Raw genomic sequence first — 17,957 nt, forward strand, 5'->3', positions numbered from 1 at the left:
TGCCAACCTCGGATATTTGATGTCTGCTCTGTAACAGACAGTACACAGAACTGGCCATACTGAATATGAACGTTTTGCGACTGTTCGTCTGTGGTAGCCGTGTGATGGATTTGCGACAGACTTCAGAGTCGAACTGCACAGATTTAAACTAAACGCTGCAGCTTCATAGGCTCACTTTAAAAGTGTCTTGGTTGCCTGCTGTGGCTCTCCTGTGACTCTAATCTATAATGGCGTCATCTGCTGTTACTAGTGATGGCCCGCTTGAAGCTGACGCTCCGGAGCGTGTGTCGAAAAAAACAACACACTGGTTCAGAAGCACTGTGTCGAGGCTTGCTTCGTTTGGCAAAAGTCACGTGACCAGTGACGTCCGAAGCTTCATTACGCACGTAACTGCTTCGGTACCTGATTCAAACGGATATAAGGAAGTGAATCATCCACGGGATTCGTGGAGTGTGTTGATGGTGACAGATAGCGACGAGGTGATCATTCCACTGACAGATATGGAGCCAGCGAGGAAGAGAGGACGTTCTGGCGTGTGGGAATATTTTGAGTTGATTTTGCTCAATTCATTTTATCTGCCGAAGTGAAAAACTTGAAATGTCCAAAATCATGTTTTCATAATGTAAATATCATTACAGCATATGACTTTAGGAACACTTCCATGTGAATTAAAGCTAATGAAGACTACAACAATGTATTTGACACTATACGTACATGACATTGCTACACAGTTTAGAAAATCATTTTGTTTATTGTTTTTAGGTGATAGTCTGCAGGACCCAGGAATACCTGCATATCTACCAGCTTGCAGTGTGGTTCCTGCACTCCACAGCCTCTTCTGTTCCATGCAAGTGGATTTTCTCCAGGGCAGGAGAAACTATTTCTAAGAAAAGAAACAGACTCAGCCAGCGCACAGTAACACTAATCCTCTTTTTAAATGTAAATAACAAAAGGGCTACCTGACATAGAGCATGTTTTTACTTTGCAAGTTCTTGATTAGGGGTGGGTTTTGATTATCGCTTTTCTGATTACAATCCATGCTAAATTGAATAAAGTGATATTGATTCATTAAAATCCTGTGTCGATTTGTAAATTAACGTTATTATGCCTGAAACGCCAGCATCTCAGGTTAAACCTCACAACATGTCGTCAAACACCATGCAGCTAAAACAGTAACTGGGAGCAGGTTTACGGATTCTGCATACAAACGTGAACACAGAGCGCGGACCCGACGCGTCAGAGTCAGATTTTGATGTGTCGTCGGGTCCGCGCTGTGTTTGCCTCTTTTTTTTTCGCTGGCTTCTGCAGCTGCATGTTTCATAACTCTCTGTTTACATCTCTAATTAAGTCTCACATGTGTCAGCTTTCTTTTAATAGATACGAAATTATAGATATATACTGTTAAATGATCAGAATTGTAATATTTCTGACTGAGGCAAAACTTTCCAGATTCCAATCAAATTGAATCGGATCCTGTATCGAATCAAAAATGATTCTACAAATCAGTGACGATGCAGCCGTACTCAGCTCCCTAAGCATTTTCCCTTTCCAGTTCACAATCAATCCCACCCCTAGGTCAAAAATATGTATAGGACAATTGGCCTCATCTAATATTTTGTATGAACCTGTCCAGCTGTCCAGTGATTAAACGACAAGTAGATGGAGGCAGGACTTCACAGCAGGGGCATACTCCATAATGTGCTGTGCATTATCATATGTATATTATATATATTGCTCACTTATTGTATTTACCAACATCAAGGAGTTATGAGCAAAGAAAGGCCACACCATAGTGCATGTTTAAATAGGGAAAGTTTATTGATCAAAATGTATTACGCAAATACGCATTACATTTTTTTCAGCCCCCCAATCGAGAAAACAAAACCAATTACATGTTCAAACGGTGGCCCAATATCAGAGAGAACTCCACTCTTGAGTGAGCAGCGATGATTGAGCAGTCCGTTTTATTTTGCAGATTCAAGCTGCTCTTCAAAATTTTCACCACCAGATGTCACCGGAGAGGACTGTGTTGAAAAGCTTCGAGTAATGAACCGTTTTTCAATACAAGCTTCAGTGCTTCGGAAAGCTTCATTTGGCCATCACTAGCTGTTACTAACACGACAGCGGGAGCCTTTTTAAAAACTCCCGCTCGGGTTTAAGAAGACACGCAGCGTCAGTTTTACGACAGAGAGGCGCAGACACGGATATTATTCGGGAGGAGAATATTACAATGAAACACACCAGGGCGATTTATAAGATTATTAACGGCAGAACCTGAAAAAAAGCACACACACATTTGTTTGTTTGTATGTGTCCAATTAAGCGCCACTTTAGCTGTCGGGTGGCTGCTGCTGCACCGTGGACAGCAGTACCAGCAACAACCAGGCCTGATAGGCTGAGCCCATCAGCCATGGAGAGGTGCAGCAGGAGTGGCCGCAGTCCCAACGGCACTGTGGGGACGTTAACGTGGTAATAAAAGGAGATTCACTGATCCCAGTAAAGGGTCACAGGCCTCCCGTGTTGTATTGAAGCCCAGCAGGAGGAAGTGTGTTTCGGGTTCTTGTGGCGTCTCTGCAGGTATGTACGTCTTTTCTCAGTACACAGCGATTATGAGCTTCTCCGTGTCTGAGCCTACATGCCACAGCTGATGATGTGACAGGACCATAAATAACACGCGCGTTTAAGCACAGAGGGCTCGGGATAGGAAATGATGTTTGGTGTGCTTCCACACAGCCCACGGTCAGGTGTCACACATTCTAGTTTATGCAGTGGGATCATTTGTAATAATGCACCTGTCCTCTGGGTAAATCCTCCACTCCACCCGTGTCTCACTCAGTCCTTAACTGACGAGCTGGCCCTTACTGATTCTTCCTCAGCCTCTTCTCCTTAGCTGCCAGTGGAGACAACGTTAGAGATGCAAGGCTGAGATTGTTTGGACACGTGCAGAGAGGATACGTGACAGCTGCCAGGCAGGAGGGACAGAGGAAGACCTCTGAAAGTTCGGATGTAGTGAAGGAGGGCATGTGGAGAGTTTGTGCGTCAGAGGAGGAGGAGGATGGGATCAATCGAAAGGAGGCAGCAGAATCTGGAAAGATCAACATAAAGCTGATAATTACACGAAAGACCAAATCGTGTAGCAGAATTCTGATTCAGAAGAGCGCTTTGTGTTGCAGACCATTTGGAGAATGAGCACTAAGAACAGAAGGGGGCAGTATTGCAACTGTAAAGGATGCAAACTGTTGGAAAACTCCAAAGAGGAAGCAGTTTAGCGTAAAGTTCGCAGCAGCTGTAGCAGTGCTTATTTTTGTGGCTGTGGACGAATGGGAGCTCAGGGGCATAAAGGCAGCAGGACCGAGGAGGTGGTATAAACTATCTGCACATTGCACCAGTGTAAATCAGTCCAGCACGATGGCGTTAGGCGCACTCGGTTGACTCGATGTGTCGATTCTGCGTTTACGTGTGAATGCAGCCTGAGCACGTGCTGAGCCCGGACAGCTAGCTTAAGCAGCGCGTGCGCGCAAGAGCTATAACGAGCCGCTCGCGTCGCTGTTAAGCAACCGACGTTATCACAGCCGTCGGTCACCATTCAGTCAGACCATAATTAACCCGTGATGTAAAGGGTCAGAGGTAGGAGTGTGTGAGTGCCGTGCTGCCTGCTATAGTGGTAAGTCCGAAACAGCTGTTATATGCGGGATGTGGAAAAGTTTCGTGGAGAACATTTAGCTAAAGTTGTGCTTTAACACGTTTTCTCATGCAGGCAACATTAAATCTGAACACACCGCCGTATCTGTTCTTCTTCCCAGTGTAAGTTACAGTCATGGTGAACCAGGTTCAGCGAGGGGATGGCACCTGCCAGTGCAAGAGCGACTCCAGCGGGGCCAGCAACAGTGGCGGGGACAGCTCCAAGGAGAGCTCCCGGTGCTCCACGCCGGTGCTGGATGCGTACCGGTCGGACAGATTGCGGGACAAGATGCGCAGAAGGATGGAGTCCGGAGACCGCTGGTTCTCGTTGGAGTTCTTCCCTCCACGCACAGCCAGTGGGGCTGTTAACCTCATATCACGGTATGTGAACTTAAACGGGACGCATCAAGAATGAGACGTCCCTGGGTTAACAGCGACCGCTGGTGGGGCTGTTGGTGGTGCAGATGGGAACTGAAGAGGGACAAGGAAAGGCAGGAGTGTGCTAGTAGGGCTATGTATAGCAACAGGAGAGATGATAGTGTGTGTGTGTAGGGGGGGGATCCAGTAGAAGTGACAGACTCTGGCAGTAACATATCCCGAAAAGTCATGATGGCGGTCAGTCCTGCTTTTATTTATGAGCAAAATCAACAGAAGGTTGCAATTTGACAGCTGTTCTGTTATGAAGTATGTGATCTCTCTGATATGTATCCAGGGAACTCTAAGACACAAAACAGTGTTCTTCACTGTCTGGAGCACATCCAGTTCTTGGTAGACTAATAAATCCAACACGCAGACCAACACAGACTAATTAACAAACATTGATATGAATTTTCCACAGCAGACGTCCTCAAATGTGTGACAATAAAAGCTTCATGAAACATAACACTGTACACACTATGATCTTATCTGCAAAACTGAAAACACCTTACTGAGCCCATCTGGGAAAACGTGTCCCGGTTTGGCTCCCAGCCCTCAAGTCCAGATTGTAGTTGTTATGTATGTGTTCATCTTTACTACCTCACTCCCACCCCTGGTTTGAGTGTGCCTTTGTGTTTTTTCTACAGGTTTGACCGTATGGGCTCTGGTGGGCCCCTGTTCATCGACATTACCTGGCACCCAGCAGGCGACCCGGGTTCAGACAAGGAAACTTCATCCATGATGATTGCTAGCACAGCTGTCAACTATTGTGGCCTGGAGAGCATCCTCCACCTAACCTGCTGCAATCAAAGCAAAGAGAAAATCACTGGCTACTTGGCAAAAGCAAAGCACCTGGGCCTGAAGAATATCATGGCACTAAGAGGAGGTAATGCTGATGGTAGCCATACCAGCACTCTTCTGTTTAACACTTACTCTCCAACAGATAAACCGGAGAGCAGCTTGGGGTTAGTATGAGCCAGGGATCAAACCATCAACCTTTCAGTCATTAGATGATCCGCTGTACTTCCTGGGCTGCAGCAGCTCAGCAGCCATAAAGGTTGATGGGGCATTGTCATCCTGTGAATGCAATAACTCGAGAACAAAAGGATGTGGGATTTAGAGAGGCGTACCCACTGAAGGGTAGCACTGGCTGTCGAGTATTTTTATCATGTCTTCACACAGCAGCACGCCAACAACACTCGTACTCGTAAATTAAATGCATTATTAATGGAATCATCCATTTTTCTGTACAGCCTGTGATGTACTAAATCTCTCAGGATGTACCATTTATTTAAAAGGGAAAAAAAGAAAAAAAAACTCCTAATAAACTGCAAATGTAAAACCTGATGGAGACATCCTGCTGCAGCGTTTGTGCTCTGAAATATTCCAGATCATTCAGCTTCTGAGACGAGAATTAGAAACACAATGTCAGACCTACTTTTTCCTTTACTTTGGTCTTACTGCAAGCAAGAAAAATATTTGAAAATCAACAAGCAGCATGATTTCGAATGGCTTAAAAAATGTAGTAAAGACAAATGTCAGGTGACGTGAAGTTGCTCGGTGTAACAGTGGACTGTGTTCTCCACACTGGCGTGGGTTACAGTGGACTCTCCAAACACTGATTCTGTTCATCTGGACGTTTTCAGTGGGAGAAACGTTTCATCACTCATCCAGGTGACTTCTTCAGTCTCAGCTGAAGGTTTCCCCAATCTTATAAACAGTACATTTGCATAATGACTAAAACCAGCCCACTGAAGGAACAATGGGCTGTGAGGTCAGTCCCTTAATCATTATTATGCAAATTCTCATGACCATTGATCAACAGCCACTGATCAGTGGTCATGAGTATGATTCACAGAGTTGGTGAATGGCAGCTATCACAGCATTGTAAGATGGTGACAGATGTACCCTTAGACCCCCTCCTCCATTCAGAGATGGTCTTTCCCTTTTCACGTAAATGGCCTCCTTGACTCCGCCCTCAAACCAGCGTTCCTCCCTGTCCAGGATGTGTTCATCCTCATCATTGAAAGAGTGTCCTCTGGCCTGTAGGTGTAAATAGACTGCAGAGTCCTGGCCTGATGGTTGCTGATCAATGCTCATGAGAATTTGCATAATTATGATTAAGGAACTGACCTCCCGGCCCATTGTTCCTTCAGTGGTGCTAGTTTCAGTTCAGGCAAATGATCATTATGTTTATAAGGTTGGAAACCTGCAGTCAGCTGAGACTGAAGAAGTCATCTGGATGAGTGACGACACGTTTCTCCCACTGAAAACGTCCAGATGAACAGAATCAACTTTTGGGATTTCTTTACCTGGATGACTGAACATCCATCAAGACATTACAATGGACTGTTAACACAGCGCCGCATGCACGAGCAGTGCTCTGCAGAGGCGGACAGTTTATGTCCTGTTTGTAATGTTCTGTGACACTTTGTTAAAATCATCGGTCACAACCATAAAAGCACTTAAATGCTGCGTTAGCAGGCATGCTACATGCAGCGAGTGATGTCACACGCTACATCTGAATCAGCTGATGGCTGAATGTCAACAATCTGATCGCTGACGGACGAGTTTTTCTTTGGCAATTAAAATCGATGCATTCCCACTGCTAATGCTTCCCAATCTGTGGAGACGTTCCTTCACCGTAACACGTCCTCGATTCAGCTGCACTTTCCCCGATTCATACAAACTAATGGATCTCCCTCTTTGTTTTAATCGGCGCTCAAAGCTCATCTAGTTTGTTGTACAAGGATGCGACCTGTCTCATCCAGCTGTGCATGTTTTTAAACCTTAGGCATGTGCCAAATATCTTCACAGACCCAATAGGAGAAGATTGGGAGAAAGAGGAGGATGGTTTCAACTATGCCATCGACCTTGTCAAACATATCCGCTCAGAGTTTGATGACTACTTTGACATCTGCGTCGCTGGTATGTTCTCACCGTCGAGGTCAGCAGGATGCAGTTTGAGTGGATTGTCGCTAATTTAAATGTGTGTGTCCAGGCTACCCCACAGGCCACCCTGAAGCAGAGAGCTATGAAGCTGATCTCAGGCACCTGAAGGAGAAAGTGGATGCTGGAGCAGACTTTGTCATCACCCAGCTGTTCTTCAGGCCCGACACTTTCCTCAAGTTCCTGGATGATTGCAGAGCCATTGGCATCACATGTCCCATCTTACCAGGAATCTTCCCCATTCAGGTAACTAAGTTCTTCTAGGAACAGGAATCCTCTTACCTTTATCTTCAAAGCAATTTTCTCCTCTTTGAAGTGATAGTGTTGTGTTCTGTTACTCTTTACACTCCCTGTGATTGTGCTTTCCTCTTTCGTCATCTGAACCATGGAGCAGTCAAAGGGGTAGCTGGTTGCAGTGATACTAAAGAGTGTTAAATGTACTCGTCATGGTCCAGATTTCCCTTTTGCCTTCCACACAGGGAAAGACGACTCGATGGAGCTAATGTTTCAGACAGACATTGTAGCATTAGCAGTCTCACAGTGACAGCAGTGCGTCCTGACCACACGTAAAGCTGCTGGATAACAGTACGTTCTGTTAGAGCTGCACAGGAGTGGATCTCAACTTTCGTGTGTTCATGTTGTTCAGGGTTACCAGTCTCTGCGTCAGCTTGTCAAGCTCTCCAAGCTTGAGGTCCCAGAGGAGATCACCCAAGTCATCGAGCCTATCAAAGACAACGATGCTGCTATCCGTAATTATGGGATACAGCAAGCAGTGGAGATGTGCCGTGTGCTGCTGGATAGTGGCAAGGTGCCAGGTGTCCACTTTTACACGCTGAACCGTGAAGTTGCGACCATGGAGGTGCTTCGACAGCTGGGCCTGTGGATAGAAGACCCCAGGTCAGTCAATCAAACACCAGTGCTTTGAGCAAAAGTGAGATTCAGTCGAGTTTAATAAGAAAATGTAGTTTCGTCAACCATCTCCACACAATATTAACTCCGATTCTAAGTTAGAAATATGAACATGCTGCCAAAAACCACAGAAAAAATAAATGAAAGCATATACAAGGTTGGAGCCGCATGTAGATGGAGCTGGGGCATTGCTTCAGGAATGGAACTAATAAACTGTGCGGGCCATCCAGTGTCGTACTTTGCCTTGAGTGTATCATTACACTGCAGCTCCATCTGAATCTGCACAGGTGCAGTTTCCACGTAAATGAGTTGCGAAGCAGCTCAAAATTCTCTTTTTGTGCTTCAAAGTCACCAAAGCGCCGGGCGTGCGCAGTGCGCTCAGTTTATCAGCAAAGTCCGCTGACTTGGTTCAACATTACTTGGCAACAGGGAAAGTGGGGCAGGTTGCACTGGTGCATTTGTGACAGCTTCACTTGAAATGCCTTCACCACATCATACATGTCCATGAACTGACAGATTTCCTTGCTGAGCTCAAAAACTCTATTGAGAACTTTTCCCCAACTCAGCCAACGGACCTCTGTATGATGAGGAATGTCAGCAAACTCTGAATCTATTTCCCACATAAAAGACTGAAATTGACCGTGATTTAAACTTTTAGCTCAGATTAAATTTACGGTTTGCGTTACGGTGATCATTACATGCTCCATTTTTAGGACTTTACCACACAGCCTTTCCTGGTGTGTGATGCAGTATGCTGTTAACTCGCCGATACAGTTCTCCTGCATCTTTACTCGCATCCTGACAACAACACCGGCGCTCGATCTGTTGTTTGTCCCGGGGCAGTTTCATGTCGGTTAGAGCAGGGCGATATGGCCAAAAATATTTATCACGATATATATTTGAAAATTTGCGATAACGATATAACTGACGATATAATTGATGCGTGACAAAATACAACTCCACAACATTACTAGCGCAAAAAGACAACCTTCCATTTATTTTCACTTAAACAAGAAGCTGGTTTTTATGTACATTAAAGCTTTATAAAAATGTAACAGTGCAAATGCAAATTCCTTGCTGAAAGTTTAACCAAAAGGCATTTCCAGTAGAAATGGGCTGACATATCCTGAGCATAACCATGTATAATATCCACTGAAGTTAAAAAGAGGTGCTTTGCAACATTAAACTGCAGTGTGCAGTACGTATTTTTCGGACCATAAGGTGCACAGGATTATAAGGCACATTAAGCGAAACAAAGCAGTCAGATAAATCAAACTTTATTAAACTCATTCTTCTTGCTTCCTCCACTTCTGTGCCATTGATTCATTAATGTTGAATTCTCTGGCAGCTGCTCTATTCCCATGTTGTTGCAGTATATTAATGACTAACCTCGTATTGTGGATGGATTATCTCAGTTGTTCTCCTGACTGAAGATTGGTCCTTTTACAGCATCCTGCCATGCGATTGCATTTGTCTCTAACCATGAGGAACCTTAACGTTAACTTTTATAAGTGGAAAAGTGTTAGTGTTCGTCCTCCAGCTTCACTGTTTATGTTATGCTAACATAGCTGTGTCGCTAGCGATCACGTAGCACATCATTATATACCAGCTAGCCCAACTTCAGTAACCCTGCAAACGTCACTGCTGTTTAGTTTCCTGTCTTCATTTATGTTGGAAGTGATAGCAGAGCTGTACGTTTGATTTTTTTCAGAAATCTCTCAGTCAGAACATGCAATATCATGCTTAGGTAACTAGCGAGCTAACTTCCGCTAGCTTCCTGCTAGCTTCTAACTCCGTTAAATGTAATACATTTTGTTTTCATGGATGCCTGGAAGTTAAACTTCATAGTTACACCTGGTAAAGCAGCAATGCTGATCGTTTTATTAAAGATGAAAGAATTTAGACAGTTTTTAACTCTTAGTGATGCTGCAGTGTTCGTTTGACCTGAAAAAGATGGAGTTTAGGACCCAGATTACTCCCAGATTTAAGGGCATCTTAGTCCGACGGCCGCTTGCATGTTCTGCAAAAAAATGTGCTTTGTGGACAAACACCAAACCAGTTCCACATCACGGAAGTTGCACCATTTTTACAAACCAATTCTGGTTCATCTGTTTCACTCAACAATCGGCCATGTGCGTATGAAAACAAAGGCACTGCGCATGCGCGTTTTACTCATATTCTATCGCGATATTTCATTTTCCTATCGTTGCCTAACATTATACCGGTATTACCGTGAACGGTATAATATGGCCCAGCCCTAATGTCGGTTACACTTTGACATACGTTTCTGCTCAGGCTCACATTTGCCAAAATCTGCGTTTTGTCTGGACACATGACGTCGCACAGCTTCATCATGCAGCTCTTCAGAGTCATAAATGGCCGGGCTGATTTGGCTATCTCCTCTGCTACAATAAAACTTGCTTTCACAACAGCTTCACTTTGTGATTTTTCTCTGGTGAAATGTTAGATTCTTCTTTAGCTCTTCTACCTTCTGTAGTTTCTGCATTTAGGTTTTTCAGCTAATCCTGATGTTTTTTTGTCATAGTGCCGTCTTAAATTAAATTCTTTAATTACAGCATATTAGCTCCACTAATAAGACACACGGGGTTACCAGCAATGTCTGTAAACATATATTCAGCCTCCCACCGGTGCTGAAAGGCTCTGCTTTCAGAATCGACTTTTCGCTTCGCCATTGTGAGTGGCTAGCTTTGTAATAACAGAAGTTTGACTTGATTGACGCAGGAATGTTCCCAGTTAGCCTAGCGTTCGGCAAGGAGGCTGCAGCGCTGCATTATGGGATCTGTAGTTTCTGTGTTATTAGCACCTCATATCACCATGCATAACACTAATAATAAATCTGTATAAAATGATTTCGGCCTGGAGTTTGACACGTGCTTGTAAGGAGTCTGGAATGATGCTGCATTTACTACTTTAAAGACTGGAAATCAAACCCTGACCATGTGGGTATAATGAGAGGATATGGCGATAGACTCCCCAAAGCACATTACTATCTTGCCTTTTCGACTCGCAGCCATACTTCACCTCTGTCAGACAGATCCTCGTCTATGCGATATGACACGTTTGGGCCTGTAATATAATAAATAAATAATAATAATATACTAAAATTAATTTTGTGTCCTGAGAGTTTCCCAAATCGAGTTGGTGTGTTGAGAATTGCCGAGACGGGGTTTGCACCGTGTAAGATGATGTCATCTGTTTAAAGTGATGATTTATGTGAGAGGCCTCCAGTCACGTAAAATGATGATTATGGCATGCTGGGTTCCTCAGTGTTCACCAATTCAATTCAGTTTTATTTATATAGCACCAAATCACAGCAACAGTCGCCTCAAGGCGCTTTATATTGTAAGGTAGACCCTACAATAATACAACAGAGAAAACCCAACAATCATATGACCCCCTATGAGCAAGCACTTTGGCGACAGTGGGACGGAAAAACTCCCTTTTAACAAGAAGAAACCTCTGGCAGAACCAGGCTCAGGGAGGGGCGGCCATCTGCTGTGATTGGTTGGGGTGAGAGAAGGAAGACAGGATAAAGACATGCTGTGGAAGACAGACGGGGATTAATAACAGATATGATTCAGTGCAGAGAGGTCTATTAACACATAGTGAGTGAGAAAGGTGACTGGAAAGGAAACACTCAATGCATCATGGAAATCCCCGGCAGCCTACGTCTATTGCAGCATAACTAAGGGCTGGGCCAGGTGACCCTGAATCCTCCCTATCTATATGCTTTAGCAAAAAGGCAAGTTTTAAGCCTAATCTTGAAAGTAGAGATAGTGTCTGTCTCCTGAATCCAAACTGGAAGCTGGTTCCACAGAAGAGGGGCCTGAAAACTGAAGGCTCTGCCTCCCATTCTACTTTTAAATACTCTAGGAACAACAAGTAGTTCTGCAGAGCGAGAGCGAAGTGCTCTAATAGGGTGATATGGTACTACAAGGTCATTAAGATAAGATGGGGCCTGATTATTTAAGACCTTGTATGTGAGGAGCAGGATTTTGAATTCAATTCTGGATTTAACAGGGAGCCAATGAAGGGAAGCCAATACAGGAGAAATATGCTCTCTCTTTCTAGTCCCTGTCAGGACTCTTGCTGCAGCATTTTGGATTAGCTGAAGGCTTTCAGGGAGTTTTTAGGACTTCCTGATAATAATGAATTACAGTAGTTCAGCCTGGAAGTAATAAATGCATGAACTAGTTTTTCAGCGTCACTCTGAGACAGGATATTTCTAATTTTAGAGATGTTGCGCAAATGGAAGAAAGCAGTCTTACATATTTTTTTAATATGTGCATTGAAGGACATGTCCTGGTCAAAAATGACTCCAAGGTTCCTCACAGTGTTACTGGAGGCCAAGGTAATGCCATCCAGGGTAAGAATCTGGTTAGATACCATATTTCTAAGATTTTCAGGGCCGAGTACAATAACCTCAGTTTTATCTGAATTAAGAAGCAGAAAGTTAGCAGCCATCCAGGTCTTTATGTCTTTAAGACATTCCTGCAGTTTAACTAATTGGTGTGTGTCATCTGGCTTCATGGACAGATAGAGCTGGGTGTCATCAGCATAGCAGTGAAAATGTATGCTATGTCTTCTGATAGTACTGCCTAAGGGAAGCATGTATATAAACAGAATTGGTCCTAGCACTGAACCCTGTGGAACTCCATAATTAACCTCAGTGTGTGAAGAGGACTCTCCATTTACATGAACAAATCTGAGTCTATTAGATAGATATGATACAAACCACTGCAGCGCAGTACCTGTAATACCTACCAGCATGTTCTAATCGCTCTAATAGGATATTATACCAGTCATCTTGGGTGGAATTTGATTCCACAGTGAGATTTGCTCAAGTTGCAGATCTGCCGATGGTTGTATTAACTGTTCAGGAGCTCACTGATGCCTTTTTCAAAGTCTGGGAGGAGATTCCCATAAACATTACTGCCTCACACCAACTTTCGTGACACATGTTGACATGCTAACACTGTGTTGAATCAAACTGTAAGTTCTAACTCCAATTTAGGTGTAATTTTGAATCTGCTTAAAAGGTTGATTATTACATCTCCACTGACAATTTTATTATCATTACATTACAGTGTTACATGAGTAAAGTATTTCAGCTTGAATGCTTCGTTCATCAAGAACTCATGTGTGATCAAAGTAGTGACCAAAGTATTTGCTTCATTTCACTGAGCAGTGTCTTTTGTAGAGCAGGCCTTTATTTCTTTTCCTGCCCTGAGAGAGTGCTGTAGAGGCTGACAGTGTGTTTCTGTGCCAGGCGGCCTCTGCCCTGGGCAGTGAGCGCCCATCCCAAACGGAAGGTAGAAGATGTTCGACCCATCTTCTGGGCTTCCAGGCCCAAGAGCTACATCTACAGAACCCAGGACTGGGACGACTTCCCCAATGGCAGATGGTAGGGTTCATTTATCACGATGTCCTCATTGTTGCATTTCAGACATTAAATGAGGGCTGTTCTTGTTGAATGCCTCAATTTATGCAAATTATTGCATAAGTGTATGTAAGAACTTGCATACGAGTTGTGAGTCGTGCTGTTGTCCACAGGGATCATCCTTCATCTCCAGCCTTTGACTCTGTTAAGTGCATACTGGAGTTACATTAACAGCTGTTCTATGTGATAAGTTTTCTAATGTGTGTTCTTGTAGCTGCAGTTTTTCTTTTTCGGTATTAAACCGGCAAACACACTGATGTCCTCATGACCATTGTATTCACTGTGTGTTAACAAGAAAACTGCCATCACTCTGAGCTGAGTGGACCCTGGCAGACTGGCAGACGTGGGAAGTATGATGCAGGTTTTAGGCTCGCTGTTGCTCAAAAGCTCACCATCAGAAGACCCTGTTGCTTGCTTGTTTATGCATTTCTCCTTTAACCTCCTAAGACACAAACGCTTTCATAGCATGCATTTTTAATTTATCTTTGATATTTGGGCTGATTGGGACCTGATGAATGTAAAAACAAAGAGTTAACTTTTTTTAAACCTGATTTTGTTTCTAAGAAATGAGATCCACATATGAGGATACTTGTTTAAAATTTCAATAGAACAGAGGCAGTATAATGTCCTCGTAAGTGGATATCAGGCCCTTGTAGAGCAAAATTTAGTATTTTGGTCTAGACAACCAAAAATGTGATTCCTACATATGTGGACGCCAGGTCCTAGGAGGTTAAATATGTGACTCATTCTTCAGATGGACTGGTTGTTTCCTACTCTGCTCGAGCGCTCACATTGACACTATGAAATGTGCACACGCGTTAAATTGTATTATTATTGTTTCTTGTTTTTTTTTAATCTAATCACTTTCTGGAACCTCGTTCAGCTTTTATTGAACTTTAGCTCAGAGTCTTGTTTTCGTCCTCAGGGGAAATTCCTCGTCTCCAGCTTTTGGGGAGTTGAATGACTATTACCTGTTCTACCTGAAGAGCAAATCATCTAAAGATGCACTGCTGCAAATGTGGGGTGAAGAGCTACAAAATGAGGAGAGCGTCTTCGAAGTCTTTACCTGCTACATTACAGCTCAGCCAAATCGCTGCGGACACAAGGTATCCAGGATGAACCACGGAGCTCGGTCACTCGTAGCTTTCCCAGCCTGTGGCACCACAGATTTCCTATATCTGTCCTTGGTTTAAGTATACAAAGCTGTTGTCTACTGTATGTTCCAGCTAAATTAGATAAGTCAAGTGTGAAAACTAACCTTGTGGTTGGCTGGTGTGCCATTGTTACTCTGTTTAAATGAATCCTGTCCTGAGTGCACTGGAAACACTGACACTCACTCTGAGAACAGGTTTTTGTTTTTAACCATACCCCACGTAGCCACTCGTTCTTCCACAGCAAGTCTTCTGTATATAGCAGCAGTAACAGCAGGCTAAGGCTTTCTCTTCTGCTGTAGGTGATGTGTTTGCCTTGGAATGACGAGCCTCTGGCCCCAGAGACCAACCTTCTGAAGGATGAACTGGAGAAAGTGAACAGGCGAGGAGTCCTCACCATCAATTCTCAGCCCAACATCAATGGCAAACCCTCCACAGACCCCATTGTGGGCTGGGGACCTCCAGGGGGCTATGTCTTCCAGAAGGTACAAACACTAACAGTATTTTCAGTACCTTCAGATGGGATACTCAGAGTCTGCTATTGTTAATATGGATGTTATTCAACCGACAGGCCTATCTGGAGTTTTTCACCTCCAGTGAAAATGTGACCGCTCTTCTTAAAGTACTGAAGAAGTACGAGCCCCGTGTGAATTATCACATTGTTAATGTGAATGTAAGTTTGTTCACAAAGCATCAGTCACTCCATGGTTGTGTGTGTGTGTAAACATTGGTCATGGTGAACATTTTGCATGCAGGGCCATAACCTGACCAACGCCCCTGAAATGCAACCAAATGCTGTGACTTGGGGGATCTTCGCCGGAAGGGAGATTGTTCAGCCGACTGTAGTGGACCCAGTTAGTTTCATGTACTGGAAGGTGAGACACTGTCTTCTTTCTGTCCACAGTTTGGGGAATGTTAAACCTTGTGTCGTGTTTTTAAATGACTGAAATATTTAAGGTTTAAAGGGGTAATAATAAAGTATGACTGCGTTTAATGGTAGAGTAGGAGGCGGAGCTCTGGAACCAGCTCCAAGCGGTCGCAGCAGATGGCCCCGCCCCTCCTTGCTGCTGGTACTGCTGGAGGTTTCTTCCTGTTAAAAGGGAGTTTTTCCTTCCCACTGTCACTAGCTGCTCGCTCATACGGGCTTATCTGATTGTTTGTTTTCTCTGTATTTTTGTATAATCTTTAACTTTAAAGACAGAGTGCAGTGTGATGTAAAAGCTCTGGCATGTTGTGTTGACCCAGATGTTCTCATATCTTCTCAGGATGAGGCGTTTGCCTTGTGGATTGAGCAGTGGGGCAAACTCTATGAAGACGAGTCTCCTTCTCGGATGATAATTAAATATATCCATGACAATTACTTCCTTGTCAATTTGGTGGACAATGACTTCCCTCTGGAGAACTGCCTGTGGCAAGTCATCGATGACATGTTTGAGCTGCTCGACGCTCCTCCAGAGCTTCACAGTGAAGAAACTGTCTGAATAAAGTCTTTTTTTTTTTTTTTAAGAAAAAAAAAAGAAAACACTAAGAACAGTTGAGTTTTTTTTTTTTTTTTTTAAATGCCATTAACGTTACAGAGTATGAATATCAAACTGTAAAGATGTTTTTATTGATTTTTCAAACCTTTGAGTGAATAGGAAACAATGATCAATGAAATTGTGCAGTCATGTTGGCTCCTGATGAGTAATGTCACTGTCAGGCAGATTAACCTGTTTTGTTTTTACGTATGTGGAGCTGATCATTTGTTCAAAGGGAAACTTGTGCTAAACAACTAAACCTCCAAACGATGACCTCAGAACATGAATTGTGAACATTTCACTTTTACTCTTACAAAGAGTTCAGATGGCCTACATGTAAGAATGAGCATTAATGTGTTATTATAGGTGAGAACCTAGTGTAGTGATCAAATATATGTAAGATGTGTGCAAATCTTACACCTTATGATGAACTTGATGTCATGACAAGAGTCACACTTAAAGCACCTGCTGCCTTATGTACATGATTAATAATACTTATTAAATACTTTTCCTTCACTTACGTAACTTGTCCAGTAACTGTGTGGGTGGGAGGTATGGAGCTGGGCATCGACGCTGGTCTGTAGTGACAAGTGGCTTTATTAGGTGCTAGTGCTAACGTCAAGTTCAAAGTCCAGGTCATACAGTACATGACACTCCAGCAGCCAAGTGGCATGTGGGGATTTTCCACATATTGAGTAATTCAACGTGTAAATGTACATGTCACAGCTTATTGACCAGATCACCTACATCATGTTGAGCCAAGCAGAAGACACGTTTAAAGTATAGTTTGTATTTCTGCAAAAAATATTAGTAATGGAAGAAGCAATTAAAGTTTAAAATTTCTATCATTTTGCAAAATGTATTTTCCAGTGAGTTTTTTTTTTTTTTTTTAAAGTCCAGTTTAAGTTAGTTTTCTGGGTTCTTGTATCTGTATAAGCTTTTATGACATGTTAGAATGGGTGTCAGAATAATCAGCACTAGCTTGCAGTGTAGTTTCTAAATCTACGTTCCATTTTTAGTGATTACTCAAAATCTATTGCAAATATAAATGTTGACTGGTCAGTAACATACAGGCAGTGGCGGTCCTAGCCTGTTTGGCGGTCCTAGCCTGTTTGGCGCCCCCCCCCCCCCCCCCAACACACACACACAACTTATTAAGGATTGTACATTAACATAAAACTGTTGTCGGAACCATACTGTATTTCACCAGAGAAACATACACATATGAAGAGAGACAGATATGCATGGTATGCAAACGGCTACCAAAAAGCCATCATAATTCGTCATACAATGAGAACAGGACAAATCAACAATTAACAATGACTAATTAATATTAAAATCTGTAACATAAGGTATTTTTTTGGAGTTTATTCTGTAACTGTTGCTATTTTTACCAATTCTTCTTGGTGCAACTGTAACCCACATAATTTCCTTAGGGATTAATAAAGTATTCTGACTGATTGTTTCAGGATGAGCTGCCATAATCCAATGACACATCTGCTTACCTGTATCTTTTGCTCGTTTCTCCTCCTTTTCTATTTTTTCTAAACTGAGCACCTGATGGCTTTGAACTTTTCCTGTCCATCTTCCATTGGTTTTAATTTTACACTCCATGAACAGCCATCCCCCAACTCGAGGATCACCACAACATAACCTAACACACCTACACCTTAGTTCACAGATTCACTTTGTCTAAGGTGCATTTCTGGGATTTCACACAACCCAGGATTCAAATCGTGAATACATAATGGGCTTGGATTTACATCATTATGAATGAAATGTGCTCTATTTGAAAGCAGCCCCCCCCCCCCTCCCCTTTCAACGGGTTGTGTGTGAGACCTTAAATCATCAAACTGTAAATTATAAATTTTA

The 17,957-nt window shown here is 43.1% G+C and overlaps 1 protein-coding gene across 4 annotated transcripts; it reads left to right on the forward strand.

Moving 5' to 3' along the window:
* Positions 1-22: 22 nt before the first annotated feature.
* mthfr (methylenetetrahydrofolate reductase (NAD(P)H)) lies at positions 23-16,605 on the forward strand. Of its 4 annotated transcripts, XM_085444304.1 has the most exons (13): positions 23-939; positions 1,976-2,577; positions 3,804-4,062; positions 4,746-4,984; positions 6,916-7,026; positions 7,100-7,293; positions 7,694-7,944; positions 13,247-13,381; positions 14,343-14,523; positions 14,871-15,053; positions 15,140-15,241; positions 15,324-15,443; positions 15,834-16,605. In XM_085444304.1, the coding sequence occupies exons 3-13, from the start codon at positions 3,818-3,820 to the stop codon at positions 16,047-16,049; spliced, it is 1,977 nt and encodes a 658-aa protein (XP_085300430.1). In that variant the 5' UTR covers positions 23-939; positions 1,976-2,577; positions 3,804-3,817; the 3' UTR covers positions 16,050-16,605. The 4 variants fall into 4 exon arrangements, with proteins under 4 accessions (XP_085300430.1, XP_085300429.1, XP_085300427.1 ...); XM_085444303.1 differs by lacking the exon at positions 23-939 and having other exon boundaries at positions 1,916-2,577; XM_085444301.1 differs by lacking the exons at positions 23-939; positions 1,976-2,577 and adding an exon at positions 2,939-3,664.
* Positions 16,606-17,957: the final 1,352 nt, after the last annotated feature.

Source organism: Copadichromis virginalis, linkage group LG20 (assembly GCF_057382275.1).
Source record: "Copadichromis virginalis isolate Kocher_CV1m ecotype Utaka linkage group LG20, C_Virginalis_male_GT1.1, whole genome shotgun sequence".
Taxonomy (NCBI): domain Eukaryota; kingdom Metazoa; phylum Chordata; class Actinopteri; order Cichliformes; family Cichlidae; genus Copadichromis; species Copadichromis virginalis.